Consider the following 15,845-nt stretch of genomic DNA (forward strand, 5'->3'; position numbering starts at 1 on the left):
GTTGGTCACTTGTAATTTGTTATCGATTGTAATGCATGGCAGACTCATTTAGAGTTCTGTCCATAAGGTAATGAACAGAATCGATGACAAAGAGCAGCCTTCGGAGGGTCCAACCTTCAATAGAAACAAATCTGTCTTACTGAGGGAAATGCTGCCCAGACTCTGACACCACTCGTACAGGGACCGAACAGCCCTCATCAAGGGTTCTCGTACTCCATACTCAGGGAGCACCTCGCACAGGACCCCTGATGGACACGGCCGAATGCCTTCTCCAAGTCCACAAAGCACATGTAGACTGGTTGGGCGAACTCCCATGCACCCTCGAGGATCCTGCCGAGGTTGTATAGCTGGTCCACTGTTCTGCAGCCAGGACGAAAACCACACTGCTCCTCCTGAATCTGAGGTTCGACTTACGGACCCTCCTCCCCAGAGCCGCTGAATAGACATTACCAGGGAGGCTGAGGAGTGTGATCCTCCTATAGTTGGAACACACCCTTCCGGTCCCCCTTCTTAAAAAGGGGGACCACCACCTTGGTCTGCCAGTCCCCGGGCACTGTCCCTGACAGTCCCTCCCAACAGTCGATTCTCTTAGTTTTTACTTGGCTGCACTGCTTCCAGTATGCGTATGTAAGATTTTTTGTCCATGCAGATTTCAGCCTCTATGTGTTGCCATGTCAATCTAATCTGCCCAGGACCCTAACAATCATTAATGGTTGCCCATGTAACATAAACTATATGAGCAATGGGACTGTGTCTTTAACCAATCAGATTTCAAATTCGTCCTCACATGGCCAGCTAGCTGGCTCCTAATAAAGTCGCCATTTTCCATCTTCTGATTGGTTGGTCAGAGCAAAACCAGAGTGCCCGGAGAAAACCCACACAGGTATGTGGAGAACATGCCAACTCCACACAGGTGGGGCTGGGGATTGAACCCGGGTCTTCAGAACTGTGAGGATGACACTCTAACCAGTCGTCCACCGTGCCGTCATATATATATATATATATATATATATATATATATATATATATATATATATATATATATATATATATATATATATATATATATATATATATATATATATATATATAATATATATATATATATTTATTTTTATTTTTTTATTTTTTTTTTTATGCATAAAGGGAACTACGACCCTAGTGAGGATTAGCGGTACAGAAAATGGATGGATAAAAATGCATCGCAGTTCTAAATGCAATAGTCTAAACTACATTTCCCAGAATGCCCTGGTGTATCTGGCTCGTGTGACGTCAAATGCTCAGTCGGAGTTAAAATTGTTGTTACTCGGTCTCTGGGTTTATTTAAATCTTTCCTACCTCAAATAATGACTTGTCCTGTCCATCACTCAGGTATGACGTCTAACCCTTCGTTAAAAATTTTAATTAATGCAATAAAATTTAACTCAATCTAGTAGAACGGTCACAAGTTGACAATGGAGTATTTCCTGATTTATGACCTATATTTTATGTGCCATCTAAAAAGTATAAAACGGGTGAAATGTGGTTTAATTAAATTTTTTAGAATGTTCAACGCAAACGTGAACTCGCTCGTGTTGGCACTTGAGAAAACGTTTCAAGTAGCGTCCCCCTGACACCATTTAAGTTGGTGTCACACTTCTGAACTCATTAGGACCTCCTTTAAAATGTATTCGGCGTCGTTCGTTTGAGGTTGAGAATTGTGATTTACACGTTAAAATTAGCACAAGAGTAACCTCGTTTGTCAGGTCAGCGCAACCTCTTCACCATTCTTCTTCTTCTCCACGACAGAATTGATTTCACATGATTGGGCGCCGCCACCTGCTGGATAAGAGGCGCATTGCATTCATTCGCTGCAGAGCTCTGCTTATTTTTATTTATTTATTTTTCATTTAAATTTTAGCTGCTGGAGAAAAATGACCTGTTTATTAAACTATAGTTGGAAAAAAATAGCCATAATTCCATTAGTTTTCGTGCTCTATTAAGTATATTTAAAAACATCAAAATGACAGTAGCCACAGTTTCCTTATTTCTTTAGCCAATATTTGATTCCACTCATAGGCAAGAAATAATTGGAAACCACAAGGTTTGCAATTGTAAAGGAGTATTAAGGTCCCCATTGTGAAAACGAAAATACACTGAGAGATTTAAGTCTTACTTTGTTCTTGAAAATAAATGACTGTGCAGTTTGTATCTGAATACACATTAATTGCACAGCAGTATGTGCAAAAATTAAAAAAACAAAAAAAGAATCATCCTGACACCTGACAAATAAACTTGAATTAATCCTCATAGTACTCTATGAGTGAATATTAATTGTGACAATTTATTCCCCTGAACCTGTATTTAACCATATGTTGCATTGTGTGTATTTAGCAGAGATGAACCCCGCCATCCTGCCTCTTGACTGGCTTTTGGGTACCTGGCAGTCTGACGAACCAGGGGAGGGCTGCTTTCCTACCATCAAACCTTTCCGTTACTTGGAGACGCTTCAGTTCAGCCACGTCGGGCAGCCTGTCGTCAACTTCACGTCGGTTTTCCACTTCTGCATTTATGAAGTGGAACTACTTACTGATTCATTTCTCTTCTTTTGGTGGTTTTTAGGTTCAACGCTTTCCACGCAGACTCCAAGAAGCCGCTGCACCGGGAGTGCGGCTTCATCCGGATGCAACCGGAAACCAACAAAGTGGCTTTTGTCGTGGCGCAGAACTCGGGTATTTGATGGCTTTTGATGACGCCAATATTGCATCAAGCATCAGAAAAAAAATGCATATACTAATATCGTCATAATCATAGTTCAGTGGTGCCTTCGATTTGTCCTGCAACTGCTCTCGTACATCAAAACCCACATATCGCCAATAATATTTCCCCATTGAAATTAATGTAAATGTAATTAACCAGTCGCACTCCTTTTGGTGTGCGTGCCTCCGCCACTGGGGGCAGTATAATACATATGGACATACTACTTGTAGATTTCATTATGAAACGCAGAATACGACTGCCACAACTAAGCTGCAGGGTTGTTTTTTTTGCAGAGGATAAAGTACAATAGCATATTATGGTCACCTAGTGACAGGGGAAAAAAATCTGGATTTTCTTTTTTCTTTTTTTTATTATTATTTCATTTATTTATTTAGTTTTTGCAATAATTAATGTCCTTATTGTTACGTTAAATGTCGTTATTGTTTTTTGTGTTAACAGTGATTCTTGGAATGTATACCTTATTTAGCTGTTACATCTATTGTTGATTTATGCTGTATTTTCTTTTGTTTTTTTTTTATAAATCCATCAATCCATCCATCCATTTTCTTAGCCGCTTCTCCTCACTAGGGTCACGGGCGTGCTGGAGCCTATCCCAGCCATCATCGGGCAGGAGGTGGGGTCCACCCTGAACTGGTTGCCAGCCAATCGCAGGGCACATACAAACAAACAACCATTCGCACTCACATTCACACCTACGGGCAATTTAGAGTTATCTATCAACCTACCATGCATGTTTTTGGGATGTGGGAGGAAACTGGAGTGCCCGGAGAAAACCCACACAGGCACGGGGAGAACATGCAAACTCCACACAGGCGGGGCCAGGGATTGAACCCCGGTCCTCAGAACTGTGAGGCAGACGCTCTAGCCGCCTTTTTAAAAATGAAACCATTAATTTACTTTGCGTGAAAGAATGACGTTATGGTGAATTCCTCTACCAGAACGTGCCGAACAGGGTGTAAACTGTTAAAAGATCATAAGAACTATCTACACATTAGGAATAATGGCGTGGGACACATTTACATAATAAATATAAAATTAAGATGTTCAACATTAAGATGTCCATCCATTTTCTGTACCCCTTACTACGGGGAGAACATGCAAACTCCACACAGGCCAGGCCGGATTAGAACTGTGAGGCAGTTGTGATAACCAGTCGTCCACCGTGCCGCCCATTAATATGTCACCGATCATATTTACTTGTAGTAAAGCAGTAAGTTGCACACACTTGGTGCCAAACCAACAAAATGTCTGTGTTCCGGTGCAGGTCTGGTGGAGATTGAGGAGGGCGAGCTTCTAGGCCAGCAGCTGAACCTGCGTAGCCACGCCATCGCCAGAATCTCCTTCGCCAAGAAGCCTCACGTAAAGGAGGTACTACACCGATACATTGCATTCTCATAGTTTCCTCTTGGCTGTTATTTGTATTGTTAACACAGCCATCCGAATCACTTTTTTTCTTTCAGATTTCACGGGTGTTTCAGCTCCGTGCAGATGGGAGACTGGAGCAGAGGGTTTCCATGGCAACAGACAGCCAGCCACTGATGGAGCACTTGCGCATCGCCTACGTCCGCTCGTCTTGAAGCAAAAACAAAAAAAAAAGTCAAATGATTCAGAGGAAGTCCATATGGTTTGTGGTGTTATTTTTAACTCGAATGGGTTATGTTACATCATCTTTGAAGGAAAATCATAAAAATCTGAAATCTTTTAAATCTGTTGGTTTGTTTTTTGCACTTGTTTACAGTCAAACTTATGTAGCACTGATGAATGTACACTATTTGATAAATTCCACATGTATATTATTTAGGGACACAGTGGGTTTATTCTGATGTGTCTTATGTGTTAGGTGTCTGTGTGTTCTCAGCTGTACCAAAAAATTCAAAAAAATGTTAACCACTGTAATAACTAACAGATACCTGTGGGTGGCAGCTTTTGAGTAGAAGATAAAGATTAGGGTGTGAATTTCAGCTTGTCCCATTGATGAGGGAGGGAATGCCAACATGTTGGAAGTCAGACAAATTTAAAAGATTTTGCACATTTGTCATTAAGTGAACATGGTATAGTATGGTGGTTTTCCACAAGCTGTACACATATAATGCAACACACATTTTTTAAATTGTTTACATTTCATTTTGTTTTGTTATCAGTTTATTTGTGTAAAGACAAAATATGCGGTGAATTCCAAAATAATGAGCTTTTTGAGAAAATATCCAAGGGTCCTGTTGATGCATTTATTCAAAATTAAGAATAATGAAAAAATATTATTAAACTATTACATTTTCAACAGGGTAAGTTGTAATTGCTACCAAGTACATTTCCAAGGTCATCTTCCCGAATAAGGACAATAAAAGAAAAGAAAATGGATGAAACATGAAGGTGTAATGCAGGGGTGTCCGCATTTCATTCTTATATTTTTAACAACAAATCAAATTTGAAATAAAAAGTCACAGAAGATATCGACACCCAAATACAAACAGTTGGGTCAATTTTATGCTAAGGGATGTGGTGAAAACAAATGTTTGTAATATCTGTAAAAAGTGAATAAAAAAATACTAATGGTACAGATATTCTGCCAAAATGAAAAGAACAAATCCATTCAGTAAGAAAGATGACATAGACGCACTTGATTTGCTTTGATGGGCCACAAAAAAATTATGTGGCTGGCTGGATCAGGCCCACGGGCCTTGAGTTTGACACCTGTGACATAATACTTTCAAGGTTTTCATTTGTCCAATTTTAATAAAGACGAATGAATAGAAAAATAAAATATATTTGCAGGATTGTATCATTTATTGCAGAAAAAAAATCTCGCACATGAATTAACATTTTAAAAGAGAGAGAAAAAAAAAGCATGTCACGCAATCATTCTGAAGAGATTCTCTTGCACCTGCTTTGCTATACACTGCAATTGCTTCAATTGTTTCCAAAATAAAATAATCTATGTACACATTTAAAAGTAAAGGAAAACACCATGAACGTGTGCATGTGAAGTCCTCTTCAGCCCTAAAATAAAAAATTAAAAGCATCCCAGCATTCATGGTGAATGTGAAATCTGCACTTTTAATCTAAAAGGACCCAAAACGCTTGCACTGAAGCAATTAGACAAAACCGGGGAGACATAATATAGAAGTTCTCTCATGAGTAAAGTCCTGTGCAAAATCTTTCACTGCTAATCTCACCTGTACCAGTGTGAGAAAATGCAAATGTTCCATCACCTTGCATGTCTTGTGACTAGACTTTGGATGAAGTCCAATCCCGTGAGACATAAGGGAACGATGCTGAGGAAACATTCTTTGATGGCCACCCAACAGCTCTCGGTTCTCAGTCCAGCCAGCTCGAGCAAAATGTGTGAAAGGTCCCCGCGAGTGTCTTTTGTATGTGTCGTATGGTGGGATAAAAGATTCTGGTGGTGGTCATGCTTCCTTCATGATGTACACGTACATGGAGGTGAGGTAGTATCGCAGGGAATCCAGGGCAGAGGACAGCCAGCGGTGTTCAGGGAAAAGGTCTTTTTTCACCACACAATTGGTCAGTTCCACCTACAGGAGGTAAACAGAAAAGAGACATTTAGGAAAAGTACAGTCTATTCTATAATTATGCCAGTGGCGTCGCTAGGGCTTCAGCCCCCCTAAAAACTTGTCAAGCCGCCCAAAAAATATTTGGTGGTATGTGTTTTGGGCTAAAGTTTGTAGTTCTAGCCTCCTTAAAATCAATCTCCAACCCCCCCATCAAAACGTCAAAACCTAGCGACGCTTCTGAATTTTGCAGATTTGGTTACATATACAGTTTTCATAAGCCGTAGTTTTCATACGATTAGGTTTACAACTATTTCTTTTTTTCGAAATTTTGTCGGCCAGTTTTAGTTCTAAAAAATCCATGACTCACCCATTAATTTCCCAGAAATGATGCAAATTGCAACATGCAATATCCACACAGGCCATGCAGGATTTGAACCCAGGTCCTAAGAACTGTGAGGCGGATGTGCTAACCAGTCGTCCACCATGCCGCCAATTAAACATACTAATGTGTTGTAATTGTAATATGGTTTAATCTAAAAATTAAGTAAGTGCAATTTAGCTTTGCATACCATTGTCCGATTTATTGTCACATTAAGACAACACTTATCTAACTTATCAGTGTAATAAAGGATGGATATTTGAGGAAATGTAAAATAAACTCATAAATGTTTGGTAGTAAAAGCATGGCTACACACCCATCCTCCGCGTCTCTTGAGCCACTGAGCCAGGTACTTGCGGACAAACTGGCCCAGACTGTCCACGATGATGTGAACCGTGCTAGCGTGTCCTTGCCTGACGCAGTCCACAGCCAGGGCGCCGGCCACCGCGTACATGGACACCACCTTGCCCCACGTTATGCCTGCACCGCGAACAACACACATTACTGTATGTTAGCTTTCAATAACAAGTAAAAACATATTCATCAACACTGTGTTAACCCTGCTGACCATTTTGCATTTTGGAATTTCCAACCTCTGCTCTTAAAAATACACAGTCCTGCCTTGACTTAGGAGTTTAATTTGTCCTGAGCTCACGCTCGTAACTCAAAATATGTGCATCTTAAATAATCTTTCCCCATTGAAATGAATGCAAATGCCATTAATCGGTTCCAGAACCCCCAAAAGGGAAAAAAGTCATTTCATAAGAAAAATAGCACTCTATAATATAAATAAAAATGTTTACTTTTAAAAACATACTGTTATGATATAATTAAATAGACTTGGCATCTGGATCTCCTTAAACTGTGGTTGTGTAATAATAAACTGTCCAGTTGCGATCTAGGTTGCCGCGTGGTAAAACACAACATGTCAGTTTCCTGTTTAATAAAACACTGGCCCTCATTGGACTTTGTTCTGGTAATTATACTGGACAATGTGTCAACACATTGGAGCTGATAAGAGATTGTCATTAAATTGAAAGTTCCATTACACTGTATGGAAAACTGTGGTAATTCCTATATTTATAGTGACGGCAGAAAGTGAACACAGCCCTGTTATACGTCGTTTCTAGATGCAGTTGGCTTGTTGTTGTTAGCAGCCAGAGAGAGACGACTATACTAATGACATTAACCTCCTTCAGGGTACACTTGCATCATCATCTCCTGATGCTGACCCACAATGGCGATCTATAAACGGGCCGGGGGCCCTGAGCACTGAGCCTGAGGTGAGCTTAAACGGGATAAGTGTCTGTGGACGGTGTCAGAGCTCAGAGAAGCCGGCCGAGAATAGAGACGAGATTGTCGGGGATAAAGCAAGCGAGCGAGGCGGAAATGAGATAGCCACGAGGAACGGCCAATGCAGGAAACCGCATGCTCGTTAAAAATATACAGTACTCACGTCTTTACAGTCCTGTAATATTTGTTGCATTGTTTTTCTTAAAATTGGTGAATTAAAAAAAAAAATATATATATATAGATATATATACATATATATATATATATATTCATCATTTATTTTTGTTTTAATGTAGTTCATATAATTTGTTAATCATGTATTGTACATAATAAACTACAAATATTAAATATAAACTATTTTAGATATATTTTTATGAAATATTAGGTGAATAAACAATACAATTATAATAAATAAACATATACATCATATATATTTGTTTCATTTATTTAGCCATTTTTGTCTTAAAGGTCCCATGCCATCAATTTGATTTTTTTTATCATCTTTGATGTTTTTTTTTGTTTGTTTGTTTGTTTGGTTTTTTATTTTTTTTTATTTTTATTTTTTATTTTTTTTTAAATCAGATCAGCTGTAATTGCCCAGGATGCCCGCTCTTTTGCGCCTGCCATTTGAAAGATTAATATATGACATGTAAATAAAGTCTGCCCTGATCGTCTCAATTTGAATATGCAAAACAGGAATGCTGTGAATGGCCGTTGGCGATATCTCGGCGGCCAAGCGCTCATAGCGACTTCTCGTTCGGATCATTCGATGTGGGGTTTTACCATCATCGTCAAGCAGAATTCAACAAGCGCTGGATTGTTGGCCCACTATTAGGGAACGTGAGCGGAAATGACAGTGGGTGACTCGCAACTCCACAGAGGGAGGTGGGTGCAAATAAAAGGGGAAGATTCTTTAAGAGGAACGTCCTGGCCCCATTCTCTCGCTCACGCACATTTTGCCAATGACCGCAAGCTTCGCTATTTAATCCCCAGTTACATTACAAACAGTATTGCGGAGTATTTAATTACACCTAACGAGATTACGTAATTTAATTACACATTATATGTAATTGTAATGCATTACATTACTGGAAGAAAATGTGTAAATTAGAGTGGCTTTTGGAAAATTCCATGATTACAATTTTTGTTACATTTGAAAAATAGCTGCATAAACTTGTTTTTTTTTTCATATTATTTTCTAAAGACAACACTTGTGATTGGCTCTCTCTGGTCATATGCCATTCTGTAATACTCTCAAACAATAAAAAAAAAATCCAAATATGACCTTGAAGCGCCACCTTTGTGGTGCAATCTACTAGATTTTTGAAAAGGTTAGAGTCACAGTTACACTTTTGAACACATACAAGAACGCTGACTTTTGAACAGATTCGTCTTTATAACTTTGGCCTTTTTTATGGAATATTCAATTATCTGAGGTGTCATATGAAGCGATAGTCTAAATTGTGCACATTTTGTCATTAGGTCAAAATGATTTTTAGTCTGGTGTTTTTCCGCATGCTGTACACATATAACGAAACAAAAACACTTGTTATATTATCTATTTACATTTCATCTTGTTTTGTTATCAGTTTATAATTTGGGTAAAGAACAAACTGGTAAATTCCAAAATAATGATCTATGGTTTTAATCCACTTTATTAGATTGTTGATGCATTCATTCAAAACTGAGAGAAGGAATCAAAATGTAATCAAATGTAATTAGTTACATTACTTTGAGAAAGCCATTGAAATAGTTGCACTACTATTGCATTTTCAACAGGGTAACTTGTAGTTCTAATCAACATTTACCATACCATACATAATACATTTATTTTTGTCTTAATAAATAATGGTAATAAATTCTAATTATAAATTAAATAAATATGAATAAAATTGACAATTTTACATATGTACATTTAAAAAGATGTTTTGAAATGATTGTTAATAAACCAGTTAGTTAAAATATATTTATTAATTTCTATGTATTTATCTACTAAAATAATTTGATCTTTTTTAATGTAAATAAAATACTAGAAACGCTAACACAATAGAATAAGATGAACAAATCAATATATTGAATGTTTTATTTTATTAATTGGTTGATAAATGATAATTCAATTAATGAAAAATAAAGTAGATAACTATTTTAGCTGTTTTTCCTAATATTGGTTTATTCATTCTTCGTCTTCTTTTCCTTTCGACTTGTCCCTTTAGGGGTCGCCACAGCGCGTCATCCTTTTCCATGTAAGCCTATTTCCTGCATCCTTCTCTCGAACACCAACTGCCCTCATGTCTTCCCTCACGACATCCATCAACCTTCTCTTTGGTCTTCCTCGAGCTCTCTTGCCTGGCCGCTCCATCCTCATCATCCTTCTACCAATATACTCACTATTTCTCCTCTGGACGTGTCCAAACCATCGAAGTCTGCGCTCTCTAACTTTGTCTCAAAAACATCGAACCCTGGCTGTCCCTCTGATGAGCTCATTTCTAATCTTATCCAACCTGATCACTCCGAGAGCGAACCTCAACATCTTCATTTCCGCCACCTCCAGCTCTGCTTCCTGTTGTCTCTTCAGTGCCACTGTCTCTAATCCGTACATCATGGCTGGCCTCACCACTGTTTTATAAACTTTGCCCTTCATCCTAGCAGAGACTCTTCTGTCCCATAACACACCTCATATTGGTTCATTCATTAATTTACTGTATTCATTTTAATTCATGTATCCAATTCAATAATTTGTTAATAATTTTTGTAAATAATAAATTAAATAATATTAGTAAAAATCCATATTTTTTATTAATAAATATTTGGTTACATAAGTAAATGGGTTATAAATACAACTTTGAATTGACCATGTTTTTTTTGTTTTGTCCTCCCCCCCCATCTAAATAAACTAACATATTTTTACTTTTTTTTTTCTTGAAACACCTCTACAAATGATAATGGCCCTGACTCACACAGTACAGTATATGGTCGATACCCACATTAGACACAATTGTCGTCACTGAAACTAATCCATGTACTTTAGAGAACACTATCATCCTTTTGTGGATCTTAAACTCGTGGCAGCTGAACCAAAATGTTATGAAACTAACCTAGAAGAAATCAAGCGTATGACTATTTGTTTTTCTATTCATAGCCACATCTCAAAGGCTCCCAGAGGTTCACTAAGTTTGTTGGAAGAATCCCATGCCAGCCGTCTCTCAATCCACATCCTTGCGGTCACCTCCCAAAAAAGGCAAAAGGAGCGGAGATATATTTAAAAACTTTCCTGGTATACAGACATGGTCAACACATCAGGGGCCAGGATACTGGAATATGTTAGAATATATGTAAAAATATGTGTGGTTTTATAAAATGGACAATTATGTTTTTATGGGATGATTCAGTATGGCAAAATATAATGCCACCATCAAGTACAAAATGTTTTTATTACAAATAGTATTATTAAAGGAAATATATGACTTTTAATCTAAAAAATAATCTTGTAAATCAGAACATTAATCGGGTAAATACATGACTTTTTTCACCTTGAAAATATCACTTTTTGCTGAATATATTACTTTATCTTTGAAAATATATTACTCTTCTTGTAATATGACTTATCTTGAAAATAGATCAATCTTTTATTCAAAATAATACACAGCATTTTTCTTGAAGATACTATATTTCTTAATTCATTTTAATCTTGAATAGGGAACTTTTTATTTCAAAAATACAATTTCTGGAACATATACAACTCGTCTCGTAATAGTACGACTTTTCATCTCGAAAATACACTACTTTTTGACTAAAGAAAATTACTTTTTTCTCAACGTTTCTTGGAAAATTAATGACTATTCTCTGAAAATTATGGCTTTAATCTCCAAAATACGACTTTTTTTTGCGGACCAAACTCTGACTCCGGTCGTACAGGACCCCCCCGAGGGGCATGGTCGAACACCTTCTCCAAGTCGACAAAACACGTCGACTGGTTGGGCGAACTCCCATGCACCTTGTAATATAAAACTATTTTTTCTCCTAATGTTGTAAAAATCTAATCATGCACTTATCGGTTGACCTCAACATCAAACAAGTGTTGTCCACATTTCATAATAATGAAAAATGTAACAGAAAACCCCCACGCACGGCTTGTCTATTGATGTTAAAACATTTTTGTACAACACAACACAACACCACCATATGGAGTAGGTGAGCTGGATTTTCACTTGGAGGGGTGCGGCCTTTTGAAAAAGGGCATTTTTTTAGGTGAAAGCCCGAAGGCATTCGCTGCGTCAGACGTGGGTTGGGCTCAACACGTCAAGACATGAAACGTGCGCTCTCAACACGCACTTCTCTAACTGTTGGATCAATGGGGTATGACTTGCTTACTAGCTGTTAATCTATTTAGAATCGATTCAAGACATTATTAGCTAACAGAGGTGGGTAGAGTAGACAAATATTGTACTCAAGTAAGAGTACTGTTACTTTAGAATAATATGACAAGTAAAAGTAAAAATTAGTCATCCAAATATTTACTTGAGTAAGAAAGTACTCAATGAAAAAACTACAAGTAAAGAGTAATTTGTGAGTAACTTCTGAATTATTTTTATTTTTTTTAATCAGAGCATGAACATCAAATAAAATAAAATGTTTAAAAAATAATATATGGGAGTCGACATACACCTTCCACCATTTAAATTTTTTAAAGGTGAGAGGACAAAGACTTTCAAATGTTTCTTGATAACTAGAACCCCTTTACAAACCACATCTGCCATTTCGAAGTGATTATATGGCAGATATACAGCAGTTAAATCAATAAATATGATGCAGAATGCGCCTTCTGCTTTTTGCATCCTGTGCCTTCCGGTCTTTGTCTCTTTCCGGCGCTGTGACGTCACACGAGCCAAACATCCCATTCATTCGGAGTTGTGCGCTATTGTTCCATGCTGTTGTTCGCGTCCTTGTATATTTGTTGTCGTATGATTTAACAGTGTCACGATGGTTGATTGTGTGACATTTGGTTGCACAAATGGTTCAGGCAGTGCCAAGGTTTTTTTTGGCTTTCCAAGTGAAAAAGGAATACGTGACCAGTGGCTAGTGGAAAGTCACTTGACAGGGGAAGAAACGTGGTCAGCTATGGGTGCCTAGCAAGCATTCCAAACTCTGTGCCGATCACTTCGAACCGGCGTGTTTTGAGAAAGCATTGGATACACAGGTGTAGTTAGGCAGAGGCTGAAACCAGCTGCAGTTCCAACTATTTGTCCTACGGCCATCGGGACCTCAACCGGCAGCAAGAGAACTAAATCTCGCAGCCGCCACGATGCACCAGCGAAGCGGTGCAGACAAGAGGTGAGCATTTCCTTGTATGCCACATCACTGAAACATATTTGAATATATAATGCGTATAGTCGTGCTCAAAAATATTGGCACCCCTGGGGTGGCATTATTTCAAGCCATGACTGTATAAAAAGACATTGTTTTGACATAGCATCACATCAACCCAGTGGCCACTCTCATTTTCGATTGTACAGCTGCTACTTGGCTGCTTCGTCGTCGTCCGACCTCCTGATTGGCTCAAACATGTATGCTTTGACGATGGCAAGTTCAGTTGGGTGCTCCTGTACGTCGAAATCCTCCTCCTCATATTCCAACACGTTGCTCACCATTGCGTATAGAGTGTAGCGTGCTGTGTTTGTCAATTGCAACGTCACTTCTGGAAGCCTTTGCGGTGGATAGAGTAACCACACCCCGGTGTTCGGGGAGAACCCAATATATGTCATAAACACCTCATATTTAGCTAAACTATGGTTGAAAACTTGCTGGAAGTTACGTGCATGTATTACATAACATATAAACAATGCAAATATGAATTTTAACTGACCCCATAACATCTTTGTCATCTGACCTTTAAGCAACACCTTCACGTGGTACCTGTGGAGAAGATCTCTGTGGCTACGCCGATGAAAGCATCTGAAACCATGGTCTCCATGGCAACGGAAATGTTGAGCTGGCGGGCCACGTTCCTGTACAAGCTGGGAAGGATGCGTTCCAGCTCGTCACCTAGGCAACGCGCACAACGCACAAATCATCAGCACACTCACACACACACATTCACATTTCAAATGTTGCATGTTGCGTCATAAAATATAGACGCTGGAAATTTTTATGATAAAAATTGTATATTTGAGATTTTCAAAAATTATAATTTCAAGATTTGTCGTAGCATGATGAAAATAAAGTATATTTTTTTCAAGAAAGTGTTGCATATCATCATATTTTCATCCTTAAAAATAATACAACTGTAAGAATAATACTGTAATTTACAAGAATAAAAATTTTTTAAGATTAAAATCTTAAAACTACGAGAGTGAAGTTGTATACCTTTTTGATTAAAATTGTCAAAACTACGAGAATGAAGTTATACAAAAATATTTAGGTGAGTAAAGTCGTATATTTTCTTGATTCAAATTGTAATATTACGAGAATAAAATTATTATTGTATATTTGAAAATGAGAAAAAGTTGTATTCAAGAAAAAGGTTGTTTTCATCAGATAAAAATTTCATCTTTTTTAGTAAACAAAAGTCATTGTGGGAGAATGTTTTTTCACGTCGTCATCATATTTCAAGAATATTTTTTTTATATTTTCAAGAAAGAAAATGGATATTTTTGACATAAAAAGTTAAAAATAAATGCAAATTTTGAAGAATAAAATTGTAATTGGAGAAAAAAGTCAAAACAATACAAGAGAAAGTCACAATTTCTTTAGATGAAAATGTTACATTTTCAAAAAAAAAGCCCTAGTACACTGAATTCGAACATGTACATTGGCTATATGCGATGAAAATGTGTTAAACTACCATATATTGCTTGATTATTTTCAAGGAGAAAAGGGAAAAATCGTGACAGTTTACCACATTTTACTCATGTGTAAGAGAAAATTAAGTGTTTTTTTTTTCAGTGTATAAAGATTTTTTTAGATTAAATAACAATATTACAAGAAATTTTTTTTTTTTTATGTTAAAGTCATAATATTACGAGGAAAAAAGTCATTTTCAAGAAATGTATTGAATATTTTTGGGATAAGTTATTTTAATTATGATTTATTTTAGTATATTTTTACAAAGAAAATCCATTCTTTTGAAATAAAAAATGTCTTTAAGATAAAATTGTAATATTATGAGAGTTTTTTTAAATTATTTATTCAAGAAAAATGTCTTGTACTTGAGATATAAAGTTGTATATTTTGAAATATAATTCCATAATATTACGGGAATAAAGCTGTTTATTTTCAAGAAATTATTTTTTTTTTCATTAATTTTCATAAAATCCCATTGGAGGAACTAGTTACAGGATAAAAATCCTTATCTTTCCATCTTAGATAAGCTCCTCAATGCGTCACACTGCCCATTTTGCAACAATTCCTTGCAAGAGCGTCTTTCACTGGCATTGTATTCTTACCCAGGCAGACGAGCACAAAGGAGACGTCGGCAAGGGCGGGCCCGGAAGGCGACAGATTGAGTTCACTTTTGGACCAGGCCAGCCCGTTCTGGTTGAGTCTGGACACGATGAAGTCCCGGCACAAGGCCTTGGCCTGGGATACGAGCTCCTTCTCCGTCAGGGATCGCTCGAACACCTCCAGAACCTCGGCGGCGAACGCAGACGACTTGCGCAGAACCTCCATGACCTCCTTCGGGAAACGATTTCAAATCAGCTGCCAAAAGAAGAAGGAAAAATTAAAAATGGACAGTTGTTACCTTGTTTTGTGTTATCACATTGGACAACCTCCCGCCAACATAACACTACACTTATTTTTAGTAGAAGAATATGACCAGCAACTTACATAACAATAGGCTGGAGGCGTTATTATTATTGAGTGGGGATAGGCAAGATAATGCTGCATGTCTTCTTGCATTATGC

The 15,845-nt window shown here is 37.5% G+C and overlaps 2 protein-coding genes across 3 annotated transcripts in view; one reads left to right on the plus strand and one right to left on the minus strand.

The window, feature by feature from the left end:
- The first annotated feature begins 1,244 nt into the window (after window positions 1-1,244).
- thap4 (THAP domain containing 4) lies at window positions 1,245-4,466 on the plus strand. Of its 2 annotated transcripts, none has more exons than XM_061797639.1 (5): window positions 1,245-1,371; window positions 2,374-2,527; window positions 2,602-2,711; window positions 4,025-4,128; window positions 4,221-4,466. In XM_061797639.1, the coding sequence occupies exons 1-5, from the start codon at window positions 1,347-1,349 to the stop codon at window positions 4,335-4,337; spliced, it is 510 nt and encodes a 169-aa protein (XP_061653623.1). In that variant the 5' UTR covers window positions 1,245-1,346; the 3' UTR covers window positions 4,338-4,466. The 2 variants fall into 2 exon arrangements, with proteins under 2 accessions (XP_061653623.1, XP_061653624.1); XM_061797640.1 differs by having other exon boundaries at window positions 2,377-2,527.
- A 499-nt stretch (window positions 4,467-4,965) lies between these two features.
- bokb (BCL2 family apoptosis regulator BOK b) overlaps window positions 4,966-15,845 on the minus strand; it is an 11,934-nt gene continuing 1,054 nt past the window's right edge. The window contains exons 2-5 of the mRNA XM_061797638.1: window positions 15,387-15,639; window positions 13,858-13,986; window positions 6,968-7,131; window positions 4,966-6,293 (exon numbers count right to left, since the gene is read on the minus strand). Of these exons, the coding sequence (XP_061653622.1) occupies window positions 6,168-6,293; window positions 6,968-7,131; window positions 13,858-13,986; window positions 15,387-15,609 (642 nt within the window). The 5' untranslated portion in view covers window positions 15,610-15,639 and the 3' untranslated portion in view covers window positions 4,966-6,167. The remainder of the gene's footprint in view (window positions 6,294-6,967; window positions 7,132-13,857; window positions 13,987-15,386; window positions 15,640-15,845) is intronic.

This window comes from Phyllopteryx taeniolatus, chromosome 14 (genome assembly GCF_024500385.1).
Source record: "Phyllopteryx taeniolatus isolate TA_2022b chromosome 14, UOR_Ptae_1.2, whole genome shotgun sequence".
In the NCBI taxonomy this organism is placed as follows: Eukaryota; Metazoa; Chordata; class Actinopteri; order Syngnathiformes; family Syngnathidae; genus Phyllopteryx; species Phyllopteryx taeniolatus.

Bases quoted from the DNA above. Each gene is read 5' to 3' on its own strand.
- thap4 (XM_061797639.1), top strand. From the start codon at position 1,347: ATGACTTGTCCTGTCCATCACTCAG. The intron at 2,712-4,024 runs GTATTTGATGGC...GTTCCGGTGCAG, and splicing joins TGTCGTGGCGCAGAACTCGG to GTCTGGTGGAGATTGAGGAG. The intron at 4,129-4,220 runs GTACTACACCGA...TTTTTCTTTCAG, and splicing joins AGAAGCCTCACGTAAAGGAG to ATTTCACGGGTGTTTCAGCT.